At 35.5% G+C, this 24,173-nt stretch overlaps 1 protein-coding gene across 1 annotated transcript in view; it reads right to left on the bottom strand.

Annotated features, from left to right (window-relative positions):
- Window positions 1-721: 721 nt before the first annotated feature.
- CDKL2 (cyclin dependent kinase like 2) overlaps window positions 722-24,173 on the bottom strand; it is a 68,037-nt gene continuing 44,585 nt past the window's right edge. The window contains exons 9-15 of the mRNA XM_077143153.1: window positions 22,253-22,551; window positions 21,576-21,669; window positions 12,816-12,851; window positions 11,638-11,761; window positions 11,297-11,403; window positions 5,180-5,268; window positions 722-3,782 (exon numbers count right to left, since the gene is read on the bottom strand). Of these exons, the coding sequence (XP_076999268.1) occupies window positions 5,203-5,268; window positions 11,297-11,403; window positions 11,638-11,761; window positions 12,816-12,851; window positions 21,576-21,669; window positions 22,253-22,551 (726 nt within the window). The 3' untranslated portion in view covers window positions 722-3,782; window positions 5,180-5,202. The remainder of the gene's footprint in view (window positions 3,783-5,179; window positions 5,269-11,296; window positions 11,404-11,637; window positions 11,762-12,815; window positions 12,852-21,575; window positions 21,670-22,252; window positions 22,552-24,173) is intronic.

Here is a 24,173-nt window from a genome sequence, read left to right as displayed (position 1 = left end):
TCCCAATCTATAGAGACTTTTGTGGTGGCTTGGACTTGTGTATCTCAGAAAAACATGTTCTTAATCTTAATCTTAATTCCTGCAGGTGTGATCCTTTGTACCCAGGAGCTCTGATGAAGTTATTCCAGTTAAGGTGCAGCCCAACTGAATCAGGATGTGTCTTAATCCTATAACTGGGGGCCTTATAGAGAAGGTCACAGAGAGAGAGACGTCTCAGGGAGCAGCCAAAAGCTGGTCATCAATGAAACCCATAACCTAGAAGAAAAATGAGAAGACCCCTACATGTGCATTGCCACGAGACAGAAAACCAAGGAACTTCAAAATTGCTGGCCAGCCAGAAGATAAAAACTCTGGGGGTTAGCAAGCCTTCTTAGCCTCTGAAACAGTGAGCCAATAAATTTCTGTTGTTAAGCCAACCCCTTGAATTTTTGTTTTAGCAGCTAGAAAACAAAATCAACCTTAAAATTTTAGTTGGGGCAGTGACATTGGGTGTTGTCCTTGCCTGTGTGCCTTTAGAATCTGGCACTGCCTCTTCTGGAGGTTCTAGGAGCAATTTAACACCTCTCAATAAATTGATTTTTTAAAAACAGTTTTTTAAAAAACTACTGGGGGAGACAGGTGTACATATAAACAAAAGGAGTGATTAGCCAAGGAAGAAGGCTAAAAGCAGACTGAGGTAAAAATAACCATTGAAACATTGTTATAGGGTTAAGGGATAGATTTTTTTCTCTTAATTGTTTTTTTATTGTATAATATAACATATATACAAAGCAAAGAAAGAAAAAAGCAATAGTTTTCGAAGCATTCTTTAACAAGTAGTTACAGGACAGATCACAGAGTTTGTCATGGGCTACCATACCACCATTTTTCCTTCTTGCTGTTCCAGAACATAGGAGGCTAGAAGGAAAAAATATTTTTTTTATCATCACAATTGACTTTTTTTTTCCTTTTTGTGAAAAATAACATATACAAAAAAGCAACACATTTCAAAGCACAGCACAACAATTAGTTGTAGAACATATTGAAGAGTTTGGTATGGGCTACAGTTCCTCAATTTTAGGTTTTTACTTCTAGCTGCTCTAAGATACTGGAGATTAAAAGAAATACCAATTTAATGATTCAGCAATCATGTTCATTTGTTAAACCCTACCTTCTCTGTATAACTCCACCATCACCTTTGGTCTTTCTATCCCACTCTTTAGGAGTATTTGGACTATGGCCATTCTAACTTTTTCATGTTGGAAGGGGCTGTTAATAATATGGGGTAGGGAGTGGAAGTAGCTGATGTCTGGAGAAGCTGGACCCTCTAGGTTTCAGGACTTTTCTGGTACAGGGACCCACCTGGAGGTTGTAGGTTTCTGGCAAGTTACCCTTGTGCATGGAATTCAAGGGATAGTTTTAAATTCATTCTAATAGTAATCATTTCCTGATTCATGTTTATATTAATTTATGTTAACCAACTATAAATTTTCCAAAATTTTACTGGAAACTTCCTCACTTCCAGAGATGACCCTATTTGCCAAAGTAGACTTATCAAGGGATTAAATAAAACTATGCAACTATGCATACTTAAAATTAGGCCTAAGAGGGCAGGCCATGGTGGCTCAGCAGGTAGAGTCTCACCTGCCATGCCAGAGACCCAGGTTCAATTCCCGGTGCCTGATCATGCAAAAAAAAAAGTTATTTGATAAACAGCATACACTGGTATATACATTATTTATAGTCTGTTAATTTAATAACTCTGAATAAAAGTCATCTATTAAATTCAGTAAGATATATTTATTAATTTTTAAATAAACATACACACACACAGTAAGCCCATTTCCCCCATCAATACATGCACATATTTCCTATTAGTGTATGATTAAATAATATCATTGTAAAAAGAGACTAGATAACCTTAAGTTGAAAAAAGGATTATTTTGGTTAAGTAGCTCCAATTTGCAAAATCTTTTGTTTTCTAGTAATGTGCCAAGATTTTAATCAGATATGATCCCTAAGTCTCAACTTAGACGTAAGGTAAGTAATTTTTAGTGCCTTAATTCTAAAGTTTACAAAGTGTTTCAATAGGCAAAATATACCAAAAGCAAATGTAGAAAATAGGAAGGGAACTGACCCTAGAGCATTAGAAGTTGAGCTAATATCATCACACTGATCTTTACCTACAAAGAATATTTAAATAAGTTAAAGTGCCACTTAAGTGTTTCTTGTTTTCTGGTGGCAATATTTTTGAAGTAAAAATAAAATCATAATATTTTAATGTGAATCCTATTAATACCTATACATTGATATTTTTCAACACGTTATTAGCAATTTAGTAAAAAACCTGATCAGAGGTTAAAGACAAAGCTTTAAAATCAAGACCAAATTTTAATTGCCTATAAACTTTTACGTAGAACCTCTATTTTGCCATCACCTGAATGTCCCACACCTTTAAGGCCCAGGTGCCTAAGATCAGAACTCAATATTAAGAAAGCACTCCTCAGAAATAAAGAAAAGTGCTAGTTAATTGCTTGAGCTAAGCTCTAGTCAATGGCTTTTGGGAAAACCAAGACACTATTAATTGGTTAACAGTTCCTTAACAACCATGCTCTAAAATGATAAATACAGCACATGGCATTCTGGAAACCAACAACCTGGAGCCAAGTTGGTTTAACTCCATGACCTAATAAGTTTTGGGCCAGTGCATTAGAAAAGATGTATGGACTGTAGGTAAGTTATTCTGTATCTTGGTAGACAGCTTTTGAGAAGATTCAAGTGTTTATGGAAACAAGGAGACAACAATATCTCTGGGTTTTGTCTAATATCACCCTCAAAATACTGGATAGGCATGAAGTCCATTGTAATGGACATTCCCTCTTGAAAGCCAATAGCAATTGGCCCAGAAAAGATCAATCACTCTTAATCAACAGGTAATCCTGCTTCCCATCTCTTCATTTTTTATTCTATTCCTCTTTTTTCAATAAGTACTCAACTCTAAAGTATACCTACAAAATGCTTCTTCTCCAGACTTGTTTCAATCATGTTCTTTCACATAGGATCATTAATATTAGAATCTTGAAACACAGAGGACTGTCCAATGCCAGAGTCATTAGAAATAAAAGGTTCCTTTGCTAGAATTGCATTAATTCTTAGAAAAAGAGCAGCAGAGAGGCCAGATCTCCATAATACAGTGATCCAAAGATCAACAACAGTCACAGAAACCAAAGATATACATCTATCCATGGAGAGCAGTTATATAACCCATTAATTCTAGAAATAAATGAGATTTTTAAATGTGTTTTTATAGTTACGTCTGGGGAAAGGACACATTTTCTCTTACTGATTTCATTCCCTTCAATTAACCTTAGTTTTTATCACCAACCCCCCACCAAACCCATTCCTAAATAAAGAACATATAATGCACACAGTTCAGTATATAGCATGACTTTTTGTAGTGTTTTTCTATTACCCTCTTTTTATTCACTTTTAATCTTGGATAACTTTAAATACACCATCTGCTATCAGTAAATACATATTCATTTAACAAGAATCATATCACTATTCTTTCATTGGCCATATCTTGAAATAGCATCAGAAAACTTGAAAGGTGACAAGATAATAGTTGGGGAGGGCACTTGTTCAATCTTCCTTCAAAACATTTGGAAGTCTTTGTCTTTCCTTTTTCTGCAAGGTCTTTCTCAGAAAGCATGGGCAGTTCAAATGAAAACCACAAGTCTCTTTTCCTAGGATGTCAGCACTCTTGTTTCAAGAGGATGTCATCTCAAGTGTTAGAGCAGTATCTAAAAGCACAGAAACAAATAACTACCAAGCATTTTACATAAAATCTTTCTTGAAATTGATTTCTAACTCTTTTATTTTTTCACACTGTTTATATTGATAATATTGGTAGACACCATGCAGCCTAAGAAAACTTAGCATATATGTGTCATTTGTATCAAAAACAAAGACAATTTTTAGGATAATTACTAAGCAGAATTACCAAGCATGGCATTTTATCTCTCTTACTTAAATAATGATTAATTTTGACAGAAGCACATCCAAATTTTGTGGAGCCTGCAGTTTATGTAGTTTGTGGCTTATAATAAAACACCTCAAGAATTTTTGAAAATATTACTTCTCAATACTTTTGAAACTTTTACATACATGGAACAAATGAACACAATGCAAAGACCTTTCCCAGAGCCTTGGAAGGAGGGCCATGAAAGTGAGGGGTTAGTCTAATCTAAAACTGAGACTTTGTTCACCCAGTAAATTTACCTTTGTCATCACAGATACTCAGAATGCTTTGTGGAGGTTAACAGATTAATTCCCACTACTGAGTTACAACACATGTAATTTTTTTTTTTGGCTGGTGTACTTTATTAATGGTCACATGTGATTTTATTATCATCATATTTCATAGAATGATTAATATATCAAACACTGAATGACTTGTCTGAGGTCACATAGCAAATTATCACTCAAAAAAGTTTTCATTTTTGTGTTTGTTTTCTTAGTACTAAAAAGTTATATTTAGTACAGTGATACTATATATACCAGTACAGTGATACTAAATATACTAAAAAGTATATTTAGTTCAGTGTTAAATTCTCGCCCACCATGTGGGAGACCCAGGTTTGATTCCCAGCCCATGCACTCCAAGAAGAGAAAAAAAATAAACAAACAAAAAATATTCAGCAAATGGTGGGGCAACGACAGGATATTCACATGGAAAAAGAATGAAATGTGACCCCCACTGCACAGAATTAAAAAACAAAAGTTATATTTAAAAGGGAGGCAATCATTTGGTATAGCACCAATCCCTCTTTATTAGGAAAAAGATGGCCAAGCAATCATTATACCTAACTTGCTTTACAAGCCTACAAAGCAAATGACTGATAAGGGAGATAAACATGTATCCTTTTAGAGCACTTGTCGCTCTAAATTCACATTACTGTGTCTAATAAAATGCAGGAGATTAGTTTAAGAATAAAAGATTTAAGTTCTATGAAAAGGAATTTCATCCCAGAGACGAGTGCCACATTTGGTTTAAATGCTGCAAAACTTTCTCTATCAGGAGTTATCATGGAATGAATCACGAGAGAATGCTTCAGCTGAAAAATGTGACCTTTAGCAAGCACAAAATTTTTCCCATGAAAGGGGCAAGTATGAGAAAAGTGTGATAAATAAGACCTACCCAGTTCAGAACGAAAATAATCTCTAGTGCTGGTGTTCCACTCGAGGAAAGTCAGCTTCTGAAGCATCTGACAGGGGAGATCCTGATACCTATAAATTAATTATCAAATATGATAGGTTTGAAGTAACTGCAAAAGTCCCACTCCCCAAACATCTCAATTCTGGTTGTTCAAATATTAGATATTTAGAATTAACTCTTATAGATCCAGATGCTCACTTGAGAGGGCATAAAGTAAAGTAAAGGGACATTACTTCTTGACCTACTAGTTTATACAAATATTAAAAGATACTTCTGATCTGCTATGTTTGTAAAAACCTATTACAGCCCCTCTCTCCCACTTATTACCAAAAAAAAAACCCTTTTAGAAAAATACAAAAACAAATGTCTGATGATTGAGGACAGGAGTTAAAACTTGGAGGTGTGAAACCCTCCAGCTCCACAGAAAGGTAAATTTCCCATTTTGTTTGTTTTCTCACTCCTGTGGCTTTTGCCCAAAAGGCAGGCCCTACTTGCAGAGTGGTGAGGAAGTGCAAGAGGCTAAAATTCTGAAGAAGTCCTGTCTTTACAGGTAGAGGAACCAGGAAGAGATCCTCTACCCTCAAAACTCTCAGTCTAATTTCTGAGCTATGCATGTATGGGACCAACCCAAACCAGTATAGCAAAGACTTAGAGCTCAATCAAGGTATTAAGCAAGCTTAGAGAATTAAACTGAGATTTGAACCACGCATACAAATCTTAGACTAACACATGACCACATATAACAAACTCAAGCCTCTGCTTGACAAAGCAAAGGTTTAGAGAACAAATAGAAGTTTTAACCCCCCATATGAGTCTCAAATTAATTCCTGCCACATGTGCACAGGACAGACCCAAACCAGGATAGCAACGGCTGAGAGAATTGAACTGAGATTTGAATCACCTCTCATGGAAGATGTGACAAAACTTAAAGTGAATAAAACTCATTTGATTGCCTGCTAAAACAAAATAATCAACATTCTCCAGAAGATTATAACAGGACATGGCTACAAAACGTAACATTTACAATATCCAGGATGCAATCCCAAATCATTGGACATAAAAAGAATGAGCAAACTGTGACTAATTCTCAAGGGGTAAAAAACTAATCAACAATGATATCTGTTTGACAGCTTGGCCCCAAGATGGCCCAAATGATGGAACTATCACACAAAGACTTTAAAATAGCAAATATAACTATGTCATATGAAGCAAAGGAAAACACACTGGAAATGAACAAAGGGACAGGAATTCTGAAGAGCAAATGAGAAGTTATAAAAAAGAAACAATGGAAATCTTAGAACTAAAATATATAGTATTTGAATTTTTTAAAAAAGCTTACTGGTTGGGCTTAATATGAATGGAGATCATAAAGAGTCAGTGAATTTGGAGATAGAACCACACAAATTAACCAATCTGAAGTACGCAGAAAGAAATTATTGAAAAAAAGTGATTAGAGCTTCAGAAAACTGTGGGAAATAGAAGACATCTAACATATGTATCACTGGAATCTCAGAAAGAAAGGAGAAAGAGATTATAGCAGGAAAAAAAAATGAAGAAATAATGTCCAAAAACTTAAGTTTGATAAAAGACATAAATGTATAGATTCAAGAAGCTCAGTAAACATCAAACCAAAGAAAACTATATCTAGACACATCATATTCAAACAAATGAAAGCAATAAGTAAAGATTAAATCCTGAAAGCAGATAGAGAAATACAACACATTATATATAGGGAAACATCAATTCAAATGCCTGAGAATTACCCATCAGAAAAGATAAAGATTAGAATATAGAAAAACAAACTTTATAGCACTCTAGAAAAAAATTAAAACTGTTAACCCAAATTCTATATCCCATGAAAATATCTTTCAGGAATTAAAGCAAAATAAAGTCATTCTCAAATGAAGAAGCACTAAGAGAAAGTGTCACCATCAGAGCTGCTCTTCAAGAAATGCTAAAGAAAGTTCTTCAGGCTGATGGAAAGTAATACTAAGGAAACTCTGGACCTTCAGGAAAGAAGAAAAGCAACTAAAATATAAAGAGCTAGGTAAACACAAAATACTACTTTTTATTTGATAAATTCTTTACAATATTTATGACTATTTGAAGTAAAAAAAAGTCTGGTGGGGTTTTCAGTGGATATAGATGTAGTACACAGGATAACTAACATAAAGGTCAAGATTAAGAATCTCTGCTGTAAAGTCCCTTTGGGGAACTGGAGAGAAAGGAGAAAATATTCAACTTCCCCATTTGGAGAATTTCTGATATTCTTGCAAGCAGTGGGAACAACCAAATCAATAGGCTGAGCCTGCAATCATGGGATTCACCCCTATGAAACTTATTCCTGCAAAGGAGAAGCTAAAGCCTACTTATAATTATGCCTGAAAGTCACGCCCAGAGAACCACTCTTTTTGCTCAGATGTGACCTCTTTCTCTAAGTCAGCTCAGCAGGTGAAGTCGCTGCCCTTCTCCCTATATGGGACATGACTCTCAGGGTGTAAATCTCCCTGGCAATGTGGGACAAAACTCCTGGGAAGAGCCAGGACCCATCATTATGGGATTGAGAAAGTCTTCTTGACCAAAAGGGGGAAGAGAGAAATGAGAGAAAATAAAGTTTCAGTGGCTGAGAGATTTCAGACAGAGCCAAGAGGTTATTTTTATGCATTATATAGATATCCCTTTTTAATTTATGGTGTATTGGAGTGGCTGGAGGGAAGCACCTGAAACACTTGAGCTGTGTTCCAGCAGCCTTGATTCTTGAAAATGACTGTATAACAATACAGCTTTTACAATGTAACCATGTAAATGTGATAACCTTGTGTCTGATGCTCCTTTTACCCAGGGTATGGATAGATGAGTAAAAAATATATGGATACGGAACATGCACCCAAAAATATATATGGATAAAAAATAAATAAACAATGGGGGTAAGGGGTAAATAAATTGTATAGATTGAAATACTAGTGGTCAATGAGAGAGGGGGTAAGGGGTATAGGATATGTCTTTTTTCTTTTTATTTCTTTTTCTGGAGTGATGCAAATGTTCTAAAAATGATCATGTGATGAATATACAACTATGAGATGATATTGTGAGCCACTGATTGTACACCATGTATGGACTGTATGCATGTGAAGATTTGTCAATAAAAATATTTAAAAAAACAATCACTGCTATAATCAATTAACTCTTGTTGATCCCTCTCCTAAATAATGCTTGATATTCCCTCCTTTCCTTAGTTTAGTGGTGGGTCAAGCAATTATACTGATTCTAACCAAATCCTAATTTTGTTGTTTTAGCTGGTATAAGCCTGTAGCACATTTCTTGTTTTCCTAATGCTTCCAGGAAACACCTCTAATGGGGACACCACCTGTAGATATTTGTTTCTTAAATGTGTAGCTATGTAAGTTATTTGTAAGCGTGATCTATGTAAGGGAAAGTTCTCATGTCACACACATACAAACGTATATAAATACACAGTGTGCGAGAGAGTGGGGTAGGTGTAGAGACAGAATCCATGGGTTACGTAATACTTGACTCATACAAACCTACCTTACAGATTGTTCCAGGAAGTATATGATAAACTTTCATCAACGTGAACATTTTATGTTATGCACAGATACAAAATGCGGTCCAGTGTGTGGGTGAATACCAGAAAGTACTCATCCACATCCAAGCGAGAAAAATATTCACCTATATTCAACCAGGACAAGTCACGGCTTCTGCCAGGAGGTCTTTTGCTTTCAGTATCCTGTTGTTTCTCTTACCTTTCAAATTTTTCACCCATAAGCTCTTGTTAATTTGTGCTATTCACTACACCTACTTTCTTCTTTATTGTATTTGAAATACAAGTTTAAGAAGTAAATTGAGAGTAAAAAATGCATAAAGTTTGTAAATATAAAAAGATTAGCTTAAAACAGCAAATGAAAATATTAAGGATGTTGAAGGCAACCAAAGCCTTTCTTCCAGTGCATGAAACTGGATTTGGTTATTTCAACCTAAAAGTGTTCTGAATAAAAGTTCGCTCACAAAAGAGCAGGTGGAAAATTCTGTGCCTTTAAAATCTACATTATTGTTAAGAAGTATACAAGAAATTCATCAACATTCCATAGTTTCTAAAGGTAAATTTGTGACAGTGTTTTAACTTTACGTAACAGAAATTTGTTCATCTTTGATTAAAAGTTGCTACAGAAATTGATGTCAAGAAAAGAAAAGCAGCAGTAGTTAATAAAGTCTCTCATCTTTTCTGGGTAATTTCCTCAACATTGCTGTAATTTTTTATCTTCGACAATATTATTTCTTCAACAATATCATTATCTTCAACAATATTATTTATAGAGTTCTACAGTACTGTTAAAGAGTAGCAGCAGAAAAATAATCCAAATGCATAAGGAAGCAACATAAAGATACTCTGTGAAAAGAAAATAATAGGTAGAAAATTACACTTCAAAACAAAACTGCTTAGCTTCATAAGCAAAGGTGAGAGACTTGGTTGAAGCACAATGATCCATGCCTAAAGTTTGTTGGTAGTTATAGATGGCTCAGGAGATTTTAAAAATCTGCCAGTTTTCTTAAGGTAAAAATGAGTGATGTGCCTGATGATATAGAAGTAGTAGAAATGTACATATTCTGAAGAGTGAAGAGAAATTATGAAGAGTTGATTATAGGAAATAGAAAATCTTTAACAAGGATGAAATGAATTGTCTTGGAAAAATGTTAAATGACTGTATATTTTCATATTTGCAAAGTCCCCTTTGGGGAATGGTGAGAAAGGGGAAAACTTCAACTTCCCCAAGTGGAATTCTTGATATTCTTACAAGCAGTGGGACAACCAAAGCAATAGGCTGAGCCCCCAATCTTGAGGTTTGTTCATATGAAATTTACCCCACAAAGGATAGGTCAAACCTACTTAAAATTAGGCCTAAGAGTCACCCCCACGAGAACCTCTTTTGTAGTTCAAATGTGGCCTCTCTCTCTAGCCAACACAACAAGCAAACTCACTACCCACCTCCTGTCTAGGAGGGACATGACTCCCAGGGGTGTGGACCTTCCTGGCAACGTGGAACAGAAATCCTAGAATGAGCTGGAACTCAGCATCAAGGGATTGAGAAAACCTTCTCGATCAAAAGAGGGAAGAGTGAAATGAGACAAAATAAAGTGTCAATGGCTGAGATATTCCAAACAGAGTCGAGCAGTTATCCTGGAGGTTATTCTTACACATTAAATAGATATCATCTTTTTAGTTAAGGTGTAACAGAGAGGCTAGAGGGAACTGCCTGAAAATGTAGAGCTGTGTTCCAGTAGCCATGTTTCTTGAAGATGATTGTATAATGATATAGCTTTCACAATGTGACTGTGTGATTGTGAAAACCTTGTGTCTGATGCTCCTTTTATCTATGAGCAAAACATATGGAATAAAAATAAATAATGGGGGAACAAATGTTAAAATAAATTTATATTGAAATGCTAGTGATCAATGAAAAGGAGAGGTAACGGGTATGGTATGTATGAAATTTTTTCTGTTATCTTTTTATTTCTTTTTCTGAATTGATGTAAATGTTCTAAGAAATGATGAATATGCAATTATGAGATAATATTGTGAATTATTGATTATATATGTAGAACAGAATGATCATAAGTTAAGAATGTGTTTGTTGTTATAGTTTTTAAAAAATTAAAAATTAATTTAAAAAGTTAAAAAATGACTGTATTTTCAAAGAATAAAAACAATTATGATTAGTTTGAAAGATAGGTTGTAACATTTTTTAGTGCAATACTATAAGCTTTTTTAGTGAAATACTATAAGCTACCACAAAACAATTATAAAAAGGCTTTAGCAAGGCTACACACACATACAGACACATGCACATACACATTTTTTACATACAAAAACTGATTAAGTTGGGAGATGTTTATTTAAACATATATATAATAAAGCTACTAAGTACAATGAACCATAAAACAAAATTTAATAAGCAAAATTTTCTAGATCCCACCAATAAGCCCACTCAATCCTTCAGAACGAACTGTCCCTAGAATGCTTTAATAGGATGTATGAGAGACACCTGAATTCCAGCCAACTAACAAAGAGAATTTCTGTACCTGTTGCAATGCAATACTGGGGGTATGCCGATCAATAGTGGCCAGAGAAGGAATTCGAGATTCTGAAAGATTTTTGTTCTCTTTCTTGATTAGCTTGGAATTTCGAGCTAGATTTAAAATGACCATAAACAGAGTAAAAAATTTTTAAAAATGAGACATTCATATTAGCTTTTCACATTTTTATGTCTGTCCCTCAGTATGCACATATTATACAAATTTACATACTTAAATATGTAAAGTTACTATCAATTTTTTATTTTTAATAAAATGAGCTTATTTAATATAAATTTTAAATAATATAAATAAATGAGCTGAAAAAATTAAAAGCATCATAAACATACCTATGCCTTCCAAAGCTCTTAGCTCAGGGAGATGATTATAGTTTAGTTCAGGCAAACGGACATCTGTCTTTGAGAATTCCCTTCTTTTGTTACTTGCCTGAAGGTGGCTCTTTTCACTAGAGACCTAATATCATTAGAATGGTTAATACAAGTGAATTAGCTTCAAGGTAAGCTAGGCTTTCCCCCTTTTGTAACTATGATGCTCAAATCCTAAAATTTGTGCAATGGAAGGGTGAGAATAACACAACATTTAAAGAACATAATTAACACAATAAACAGTTTCATCTAATTATTTTAACCCTCTACCCCATTAAATTTGTTAAAATTGCTAACTAGTGAATAACTTGATTGCTATGAGTTTTTCCTTCTCCCTCCGCCAAGCTTCAGTTTAAGTCCTGGCAAACAGTAAAATGCCAAAAAGATGAACATCAGTGTCCTGGTCTTTTAGACTAGCAAGGCCAGGCTTTTCAACACTTGCTAGGCTTCTCAGCATCATAGCCGCTGCTGTCTACCTTAACTGTGAACTGCTCATTTTGACCCACATATCATATCTCCTCCTAGTTTTTTCACTTTTCCACTATAATCCCGTTACTTATTTTTCTGTATTTGTCCTTGTCTTGTCCCACAGAGTTAACACATGATACTATCTTCCTGGTCATCCTAGAAACTATTCTAGTTCACTACTTCATTTTAATCCTGCCTCAGACTGCTCCCCATAACCCTTCTTTATCCCTCAGAACTCTTCAAGTCCATTGCAACTCCCAGCTAATTCATCCTGGCCTATGAATACAACAAAGTCAACAGAAAATATGGGGAGGAACAAAAAGCCTTCTAGATATTTTCAACCCCCAATGATTAAGGGTAGATTATAATAAAATAATGATTAGAAATAGGGTCCCTATCTTTTAGAGATACATACTTAAATATTTACATCTGAAATATATGATGTCTAGGTTTGCTTCAAAATATGCAGGTGAGACCGGGAAGTGGACAAGAGGATGAAACAAGGCTGGCATTGAGTCGGCAATTGTTCAAACAGGATGATCGATATTTAGAGACTCGTTATTCTCTGCTCTCTACTTTTATATATAGTTTACACACATTTTATTTTGTTTAATTTTTCCTATAATAAAAAGAAAAGAGGGCAAGCAATGGTGACTCAATGGCCGAGTTCTCACCTGCCATGCCAGGGACCCAGATTCGATTCCCGGAGTCTGCACACGTCAAAAAAAGAAAACGAGTAGAGAAAAAAACACTTAACTTTATATAATACTTCAATTTCTTAAGCAAATTTTAAAGCCCTGGCAGACTACTTTATATACATAATGTTATGGGTTCTAGCTCCACTTACAAAAACTCCCCAATGGAAGTTAATCACAGGAGTTAGACTTTCAGTAGTGGAAGACTTAGAGTGGATGCTTCTGAGAAACATGGATGTACGCACAACTGGACTATACTGACTAAAACGGAAGAAAGAATTTTCTGGGTGAGAGATGCCCAAGACCCACCCACCACATGGAATTTTCTGCAACCTAGAGATATCATGTTCTCTTTTATTTATTTGTTGAAACTATGAGAAGACTTCTCAACTAAGTTCCTCTGGTCATACTTCAGTCAAGAACCTGTTTTATTCCAGCCCTCTGTTGGGAAAGAATAGACAACCATCAGTAATTATCATTTCAACATATACAATTATGGTCACCTTTTTTTGTTTTGTTTTGTTTTTTATGGTCACCTTGATTTTAAATAGGTGACTTTCATATTAAAGAGAAGAAAAAAGTGTTATTAAAAAGGGCATTTAGTAATTCTAAATTTGTGACACTATGTATCTCTCACTCCTAACTTCATATAAACACTGAATTTGAACTTAGGAAATTTGTAAAAGATACCTTAAAAATAATAATAAAATCAGTAAAGATGTAGCAGCTATGTTAAATATTTTTAGATGCCATATGTAGTCTAGAAGTTTGAAATTACAATATTTTTAGATGGAGTACCCCATGGTACTCTACTCAAACACTGTATGTTAGGCATGGCACAAGGAGGTTTAAGATCAAGCTTCCCAGGAGTCATCCCCCCACTAGGCTCGGTGTTTATATACATATATATACGTATATATATATGGAAGAGTATACTTCTTCCCATATTTTTTCAAACCAGAGATAGAATTTGCCTAGGAACTAGAGGACATATGACAGGTTGATATCAGAGTTTGCCCCATAGCTTCACTGGCAGACATTTATGATGTCAGGGCTGGAAGTCATTCACAATTCACATACACCTATTATCCTCAACAACAAGTTTCAGGTCTTTCTGCTATTGTATGGTAGTACTTGAATATGGCTACTGATTTTAAGGTTTTGACATGGGACGTTTCCTGTCCAGATTCTCCTGCACTAGCTTTCGCAGTTGCTTAAACATTCTGTTGGCATATCCCTATACAGTGAATGGTAAGGAAATACCACAAGAAGATATTCCTGTATGTTTTTTGATAATATATAATTGTATTTTGAAGCAAAATCTTTCAGTCATTTTAAAAATTAAATTCCATGTATTTATCTAGAATGAAAACTTGAAGGCTTTATATATTTTCCTCTAAATGGATAATGTCCAAACGAAAGGGAAATAAATTTATTAGCCTTTAATTTTTCTTCAAAAAAAGAAACCTCTGCTCTTGCCTGCAAATGTAAATAAAACCTTAGAACAAAGCCAAAATTTAGCTCATGCTCCTTTCCCTGCATCTGTCTCTATATTGGTCTCTGAACTAACAAGGGCTCTCGTTGTCTTCCTATCTATACTCTCTTTATGAATTACACTATTTCTACATTAGAACACTTTTATTCTATAAATATAGGATCAAGAAATACATGGTTAAATATTTTTTTACTAAGCTTTGAATATTTGAAAAGAACCAAGGAAAAGTAGTAAGACTATAGGATTTCACTAAGCTTTGAGTGAGTGCTGGATCCCACCCAGCTACCATCTTCTTGGCTGACAGGAACTCTAAGAGGATGAACGGCCACTCTGAATTAAAATGCTCAGAAACAAGCATCCTGGAGGAATCCCCAACTCCAACCCCCGCAGTCCTGCTAGGATAGCCCTGGAGTCCCTGGAGTCCCACAGCAAGATATTCTGTTTTATTCATTTGATTGATTGTTTTCACCTGACACACTGAAAGAATGAACAAAAGAGCTAAAGCACCCAAAGAAACACAGAAATAAAAATTAATGCACTTCAGATAAAGGATGGTAAAAAAAAAATGAGAATCATATCACCATTAATTTGTATCTTCTTTTGTGCTTAGCACAGTGCTTGGAAAACAGTATGCATCTAATAAATGCTGAATTAATCAGTTTTCTTCAAGGCCAATTAATATGGACAAGTTTCCTTTGTTAGGTCACTTCCAAATACTGAGAGATGGCAGAAATGAAATTGCTTTACAAAGATAGTAAAATTCTAAGAGCTTAATTTAACTTAAAAAAATGAAACATATGAAACTTAACCCCTACTTAAAATTAGGCCTAAAAGTCACCCCCAAGAGAACCTCTTTTGTTGCTCAGATGTGGCCTCTCTCTGTCAGCCAACTTGACAAGTAAACTCACTGCCCTTCCCCTCTCTACGTGGGACATGACTCCCAGGGGTGTGGACCTTCCTGGCAACGTGGGACAGAAATCCTAGAATGAGCTGGGACTCAGCACCAAGGGATTGAGAAAAACTTCTCGACCGAAAGGGGGAAGAGAGAAATGAGACAAAATAAAGTGTGAATGGTTGGGAGATTCCAAACAGAGTCGAGCAGTTATCCTGGAGGTTATTCTTATGCATTAAACAGATGTCACCTTTTTAGTTAAGGCATAACAGAGAGGTTGAAGGGAACTGCCTGAAAATGTAGAGCTGTGTTCCAGTAGCCACATTTCTAGAAGATGATTATATAATGATATAGCTTTTGCAACATGACTGTGTGATTGTGAAAACCTTGTGTCTGATGCTTCTTTTATCTACCTTGTGGACAGATGTGTAAAACATATGGACTAAAAATAAATAAACAGTAGGGTGAACAAATGTTAAAATAAATTTAGTAGATTGAAATGCTAGTGATCAATGAATGGGAGGGGTAAGGGGTATGGTATGTGTGCTGGTTTGAAAGGATGTATGGACCCTAGAAAAGCCATGTTTTAATCAAAATTCCATTTCGTAATGGCAGAATAATCCCTATTCAATACTGTATGTTTGACTCTGTAATTAGATAATCTCCCTGTAGATGTGATTTAATCAAAAGTGGCTGTTAAACTGGATTAGGTGACGACATGTCTCCACCCATTTGGGTGGGTCTTGATAAATTTCTGGAGTCCCTATAAAAGAGGAAACATTTTGGAGAATGAAAGAGATTCAGAGAGAGCACATAATGCTGCAGCACCACGAAGGAGAGTCCACCAGCCAGAGACCTTTGGAGATGAAGAAGGAAAACACCTCCCGGGGAGCTTCATGAAACAAGAAGCCAGGAGAAGAAGCTAGCAGATGATGCCATGTTCACCATGTGCCCTTCCAGATGAGAGAGAAGCCTGACTGTGTTCGCCATGTGCCTTCTCACTTGAGAGTGAAACCCTGAACTTCATTGGCCTTCTTGAAGCAAACCAAGGTATCTTTCCCTGGATGCCTCTGATGGGACATTTCTGTAGACTTGCTTTAATTGGGACATTTTCTCGGCCTTAGAACTGTAAACTAGCAACTCATTAAATTCTCGTTTTTAAAAGCCACTCTGTTTCTGGTATATTGCATTCTGGCAACTAGCAAACTAGAACAGTATGTATGAAATTTTTTTTTTTCTGTTTTCTTTTTATTTCTTTTTCTGAATTGATGCAAATGTTCTAAGAAATGATCATGATGATGAATATACAACTATGTGATAAAAAAAAGAATGTACAGGGTGGGCCGCGGTGGCTCAGCGGGCAAAGTGCTTGCCTGCTATGCCGGAGGACCTCGGTTCGATTCCTGGCCCCAGCCCATGTAACAAAAACGGAGAAACAGAATACAATAAAACAAGAAAATGTTTAAAAATGTTTCCCTTTCTTCCTTCCTTCCTTCCTTCTATCCTTCCTTCCTTCTCTCTGTCTTTCCTTAAAAAAAAAAAAAAAAAAAAAAAAAAAAAAAAAAAAAAAGAATGTACATATTGTAAAAAAAAAAGCTACCTAAAAAAAAAGAATACACGCTTGCATGTTAAGTTTTTACAATAAAAATATTTTTTTAAAAACTTAAAAAAAAATTTAGTAAATTGAAACGTTAGTGGTCAATGAAAGGGAGGGATAAGGGGCATGGTATGATGAATTTTTTTCTGTTTTCTTTTTATAAATTGATGCAAATGTTCTAAGAAATGATCATGATGATGAATATACAACTATGTGATGAAAAAAGAATGTTCATAATGTATGTTGATTGGTTTATTAACAAAAAATTTTTTTAAATGAAGCATGTTTCCAATTTAACAATGTCAACCTGTCCATGTGGGCATATTATCAAGTTTCCTCTTCACCATACAATCCTCCCACTTTTTTCAGAGCAATGTTCCAACATGGTGCTGATGCTTATCTTTCTAAAGACAGGTAAAAAAAAAAAAGAGTAATCTGCATGCAAATAAACCCTAGACAATTCCAGCAATCAAGATGGATCGCAAATTCCCAGAAACTTCAGGTATTTATGTGACACCTGAAACTCAAGAGTTAGAGCTCTGAAGCTATGTATGTCTGCAATATTCCATATAGAACTATTTTAAAAGTTGAAAAAGTGATCAGACTTCAAGTACCGATATGAATAAAGGTGATATGGAGAGGACTGAGGTAAATCAGAATACAGGGTAAAGGATGATATCGTCCACATTTTAGAATTTCAACTTCTGTGTGAGACCGAAGGGAGAGATATTTATTTGGTACGAAATTTATATTTTGGATAGTGCATTTCCTAATTTAACTTGTATGATCAGTTTAGCTGAACACATGGAATCTTGAATAGGGCGGGAGATTTTGTTGGTTTGTCCAGGTTATGTGATGCCCTGATAGATCCCAGAGTAATTTGAGCAGTGAATAAAGAAGAATTTGCAAAGTCCCCTTGGGGGACTGGGGAGAAAGGAGGAAATATTCAACTTCCCCATCTGGAGAATTTCTGATATTCTCGCAAGCAGTAGGGACAAACAAATCAATAGGCTGAGCCCTCAATCTTGGGGTTCACCCCTACGAAACTTATTGCTGCAAAGGATAGGCTAAGTCTGTTTATAATTACAACTGAGTCACCCCCAGAAACCTCTTTTGTTGCTCAGATGTAGCCTCTCTCTCTAAGCCAACTCAGCAGGTGAACTCACTGCCATCCCCCATAACATGGGACATAACTCCCTGGCGATGTGGGACAAAAATCTAGGGCCGAGCCAGGACATGGCATCATGGGATTGAGAAGGCCTTCTTGACCAAAAGGGGGAAGAGAGAAATGAGACAAAATAAAGTTTCAGTGGCTGAGAGATTTCAAACAGAGCCAAGAGGTTATTGTTGAGGTTATTCTTATGTATTATATATATATCCCTTTTTAGTTTATGGTGTACTGGAGTGGCTGGAGGGAAGTACCTGATACACTTGAGCTGTGTTCCAGTAGCCTTGACTCTTGAAGATGATTGTATAAAGATATAACTTTTACAGTTCTGACTGTGTGATTGTAAAAACGTTGGTCTGATGCTCCTTTTATCCAGTATATGGATAGATGAGTAAAAAATATGGACAATGAATAAATAATAGGAGGGTTAAGAGGTAAAATAAATTGGATAGATGGAAATACTAGTGGTCAATGAGAGGGAGGGGCAAGGGGTATGGTACATATGAGATTCTTTTTTCTTTTTAATTTCTTTTCCTGGAGTGATGCAAATGTTCTAAAAAGTGATCATGGTGATGGGCAGGCCACAGTGGCTGAGAAGGCAGAGTTCTCACCTGCTATGCCGGAGACCCGGGTTCAATTCCCGGTGCCTGCCTATGCAGAAAAAAAAAAAAATTATCATGGTGATGAATACACAGCTATGTGATGATATTGGGAGCCACTGACTGTCCACCATGTATGGAATGTATGTGTGTGAAAATTGATCGATAAAAACATTTTTTAAAAGATGGATTGCAAAAACCAGCTAGGAAAGATCAACACGCATGGATGTTGAGGCAGTTACAAAATTGAAAAAAATTCCAAAACCTTTCTTTGTTACAAGATCAGACAAATTCAGGGATCAAAAATCTTCAGAAAATCGGTTGGAACGTGGTTTAAGTAAAGAATTATAAGTTCAACTATTCTCCCAATTTCCTCAGTGCTATTACCTCATTATTGATAAGGTCTAAAAAAATAAAGACTAGTAGTAGCACTCCCATTCTGCATTTTAATGAATTTCACACTTTTCCAATCTGTTTCATTTAAGAAGCAAAGAAACTCTAATATTCTTTTTTCACATTACCAAAACAAATGATACACAGAGCCATGTAGTTTGCTAAATAAATACATATATAATAAAAGCATATATGTGTATATATGTGCATGTATGCATATATACTTATACGTATGTGTAAGGAACCATATATGCATTTATGTATGATGGCAGCATCAAACCCAGGATTGAGGTTCCTTCATACTTCCAGTTTAACACTCTGTGAATTATGCATTCTGCTCCCAGAAGCACTTTAGAAGTCCTGCAGTTGGCATTTGAGTTTCTGTCTTTTGGATGTTCGTCCCTGCTCTTTTAATAGAATAAGTGCTAAGGCTCTTGGTTCAAAAAATGCTATATAATGAAATAATTAGTTCACACTAGTAAAACAAAATCTCCAAGTACAAAAAACATAACAAAGTAATTAGTTCAAACTACCAGATTTACATAGATATCTTTCAAAGAGTGGCAAATAAACACTTAAGAGATGTTTATAACAATATATTCAATCACATCTCAAAATTAGGGCATAAAGCATGGGGACGGAGTTGATCTCCAATTTAGAAGCTGAAAAAAGTCTAGGGTTTGCTCTGCCTGCATTAATTTTCATTAAAGAAAGACTCCAGTGTGTTCTCCCTCCTACTTTTTACCTCCTTTCTTGTATGCCTTTTCCAAGGAAGAATAAACAGAAATAGGATCTAGAATTATCAGCTGGTCTTGATTACACAATGCCTGAAATCAGGTTGATATCAATTCCAGCAGAATGTCACTACTTTGAAGAGCCTTGCCAATCAAAATAACCTTCCAAAGCAGGTGAGGATTGTGAAATACAATGTTCACAAAGAAGTCAGCTGGGTGGATCAAAAAAGAAAGTACTATAGGCACAGAAATTGCCAGCAAAGAATAATTAAAAGGAAAATAAATGCAATGTCCAAATCATGAGAGATTAAAAGAAGACTAGTTTTTTGTTTTGTTTTGTTTTCAGCTCTGAGGAAAATGAGAGAGATAGGTTAGGGAAATTTGTAAGAAAAACACTCCTCTGGGAAGACTTCCATGTCACTATTCCTCCCCCTGAAAGACTTCATTCATTCAACACGTATTAAGTACCTTCAATGTTGCAGACACTGTTCTAGGTGCTAAGGTAAAGTACTGTGGAAAACACAAACAAAGCACAAGTCCCTACCCTCAGGAAGGTTACATTCCAGTGGGGGGAAACAGACAAATACATATGAATAAGTAAAATACAGAGGATGGCAGGTATATGCAATGGGGAGGAAATAGAGCAAGAGAAGGGAAGAGAGAGTAACGGAAGGCAAAGTGAGCTTCAATATTAGATAGGGTGATTAGGAAACACGTCACAAACAGGTTTCATGTGAACCAGAAACAGAGAAAGCAAATTCTTTGGGCTGTCTGGGAGGAGAATGTTCCAAACCAAAGAAATTACAAGCACAAAAAACTAAAGGTAGAAGAATGTCTAGACATATTCCAAGAACAAGGAAATCGGTATGGTTAGAACAGACTGAGCAAGAAAGAGCAGCAGGAGACAGGGTCGGGGGATGTGGGGAGTAAACCACACAGGGACTTATAGGCCACTGTAAAGACTTTCACCTCTACTTGAGAAAAGAAGCCAATGAAGGGTTTTAAGCAGAATAGTGATGATGATTTCATTTAACTTTTAAAAAAAGATTCTGGCAGCTATGTTGAGAATAATTAGGTTCCTTTCTGTGCTACCTGTGAACCTTGTACATGCTTCTACTATTACAATCTGCTATTATGCTTTAATTTGTTGATCTCCCACTAGACCATCATCTCTTGAAGAGAAAAGACTGACTGACTTATCTACAGTCTTACACATAACAGATGATCAATAAATATTTGTTGAATGAATAAACAGAACATGTTTACCAAAAATGTGGTGATAATATGATATTCAAACAATTTATCTTCTCATCTACTCTAAAAAAGAACTGATCCAAGCATTAAGTTAAGGAAACTTACATTACTGCAGATAATAATGTAACATCTTATATTTAAGTTTTTTTAATTATTAATTTTTAAATTTTTTTTAAATACCAAAAAACACCAAACAAACGCAAACATTCATAACTTTTGATCGTTCCGTTCTACATACATAATCAGTAATTCACAATAGCATCACATAGTTGCATATTCATCATCATGATCATTTCTTGGAACATTTGCATCTATTCAGAAAAAGAACTAAAAAGAAAACAGAAAAAAATTCATACATACCATACCCTCCACCCTTCCCCCTCACTGATCACCAGCATTTCACTCTAAATTATATTTAAGTTTTCACACTTTTAAATCACTTTCACATTTATGACTATGACTGACTGGAATGATACACATAATTAAGGCTTCATTTATGACATGTCTCCATATACAATTTTCAGTTCTTCACTATCATATTTAATATTAACAAAATTCTAGAACTGATCAATGCTTGCTCTTCTACCACTGAGAACAATTCACTTACTGATGTGGTCACATTAATATTATAAATGCCTGATGGAGAATGTTTGTTTGGTTTAACAAATGGAATGTAATACTTCTTGGTTTTCTCATTCAATCTGTAACAACAAAAGAAAATTTAAGTTAGAACCAGCTGCAATTATTTTCTCAGACACAGAAGCAAATGACACAGCTCCAAGTGGCATGCAGTGTCATCAGAATGTAATGTCTATTCTAATGTACAACACACACAAATCTAGTGAAGCATTCTATCCTCTACCACTATCCTCATCTCTCCAACCCAGCCCCCACTCCTACCAAATAAAATTACCTCCCTTTTAGCAAAATTCCCAAACAGAGCTCCTTTGTACCACTAAATGCCCACAACTATGCCATCAGCGGCAGATCCTCAAAGCCAATTACCTCTTTTTTTATAACAACTTCCCTCTACATTATTAGAGATAATAACTCTTGAAGGTAATAACACTTTACCTTAAACAATATGACCCTATTTTTGCAGGACTCAGGCAAATCTTTTTTAATCTAATGCTAATAATTTTCATCATGTAGGCCAGAAAATCCTTTGAAACAGCATTTTGACAAGAATGACTATCACCCAAAACCTTGAGAGTAATGCATTGTGGCTGAATTTGCAAATATTCCTTTAAGCAATTTTTTTTGTCTTATTTCTCTAATTCATACCTGCAACTCTGAACTCCTGGGACAGTCCCCATTCCAGAATTAATACTGGGAGTCATTGTAGAAAGACTGTGCATAAGTGGGGGGATTGCCATGCCTGGACTTTTTGTATGATCCCTACTGCCATTGTTGCAATCTCGGAGGCTTGTCGAAGGCACTGTTCTGATGTGGCTTGTCCCGTTGTCATGGAAACAGCTGGCATTTGAAGCTCGGCCACCTTTTTCAATTTTTTCTCCATCAGTTTTTGACCCTTTTATTTTAAATACTTTAGATTCCTTAATTTGGGGATCAGCATTTGTATCCTGACAATAAAAATGTTAAGATCTGAGAATGAAAAACACTTCTTATAAAGCACCTGTCAACTAGAGCAGAATTCCATAGATATCACCATTTTGTGTCCCTATTTTCTTTAGTCTCCCTACAGAATTAAAACTATTTCAGGGATTCTTATGCAGACATTTATTGTGAAAATATCAGAATGGAAATGCAATTCACACTAGCTCTGATATATATATACTAATTTCAGGGGGGAAAATACGGAAGAGGCAACAAGAATGCCCACTTTTTTCTTATATGTTTAAAGCCAAGGAGCAAAAAATTGAGACCATTTCTCTTTATTCTTTTGATTCATTTGAGAAAATGGTAGTGGGTTCAGTGAATTTGAATTAACTTACCAAGAACAGATCCTGGATAACTAACTAGGAAAAAAATAAATTAAATGTCAAAACCTCAATCTTAAAATGCTCTTCTTTATACAAAAGTTTCAAAATGATATTTTCTGTCATATCATTTAAGGGAAAAACTGGTGTGTATTAGTTTGCATAAACGTGTGTCCTTGGATGAGTGTGATTTCCTGACAAGCCCTATTGCATAGTCTGGTATATAGTAAGAACTCAGTACATAATATGTTAAGATTTTTAAAAATATATATATAATGTTTACAGAAAAGGTATTTATTTTACAACTAAGCTAAAAATTAATGGTTATTCACAACTCAGAAAACTTTTTTTTAATTTTTTTTCTTCAAAAAATTAAAAGATAATCAGGTAATGCAAACTAGGGTCTATAGTCAATAATAACATTGTAATATGCTTTAACTGAATGTAACAAAGGCATTGTACCAAAACTAAATGTCAACAAGCAGGGATGGGGGGAGGTGTGGGATTCTTTGCAGAAGTAAAGGAAATGTCTTCAGACAGATAGCGGCAGCGAAGGCATATTTTACTCAGGTTGGATTGTATGATATGCACATAAAACTGTTAAAAATGAACAGAGAGATACAAGTGCTGGAAAAATGTGGAGAAAGAGACGCGCCTATTCGCTGTTGGTGGAGGAGCTAGAGGTGCAGCCCCTCTAGAGGGCAGTGTGGTGGCTCCACAGGAGGCCAGGGATAGAGTTGCCCTATGATCCTGCAACCAACCCCACTGCCAGGTACATACTTGGAGGAACTGAGAGTGGGGGCACGAATGGACATTGTACACCAGTGTTGATGGTGGCAGTGTTCACAACTTGCATGGTTGGATGTGGCCTAAGGGTACACAAGTCAGGAATGGAATGGGGAACTCTAGTGTATACATACGAAGGACTGAGAGGCTGCAAGAAGGAAGAAGTTGTGAGGCATGCAACGATGTGAATGAACCTTGAGACGAGTATGTTGAATGAAATGGCAGAAACAAAAAGACAACTATTATCACATCTCATTCACATGGACTGACTGCATTACACAGACTTGGAGAATTAAGTCGAGGACATGGACTATGAAGTTGGGACCTAATTTAAAGGGCTCTAGACTGTAAGCTCTTAGAAAGGTCACAAGTATTCTGGAGCTGTAACTGCTATTTACAAATTCTGAGATTCTGAGCTATTTGCATTTAACATGGTTGTTCCCTGAAACTTAGGGTATTTATGTGACACTTGAAACTCA

The sequence above is a fragment of the Tamandua tetradactyla genome, chromosome 24 (assembly GCF_023851605.1).
Source record: "Tamandua tetradactyla isolate mTamTet1 chromosome 24, mTamTet1.pri, whole genome shotgun sequence".
Classification (NCBI taxonomy): domain Eukaryota; kingdom Metazoa; phylum Chordata; class Mammalia; order Pilosa; family Myrmecophagidae; genus Tamandua; species Tamandua tetradactyla.
The sequence above is the reverse complement of the archived record's forward strand: the minus strand, read 5'-3'. Positions and strand labels throughout refer to the sequence as shown.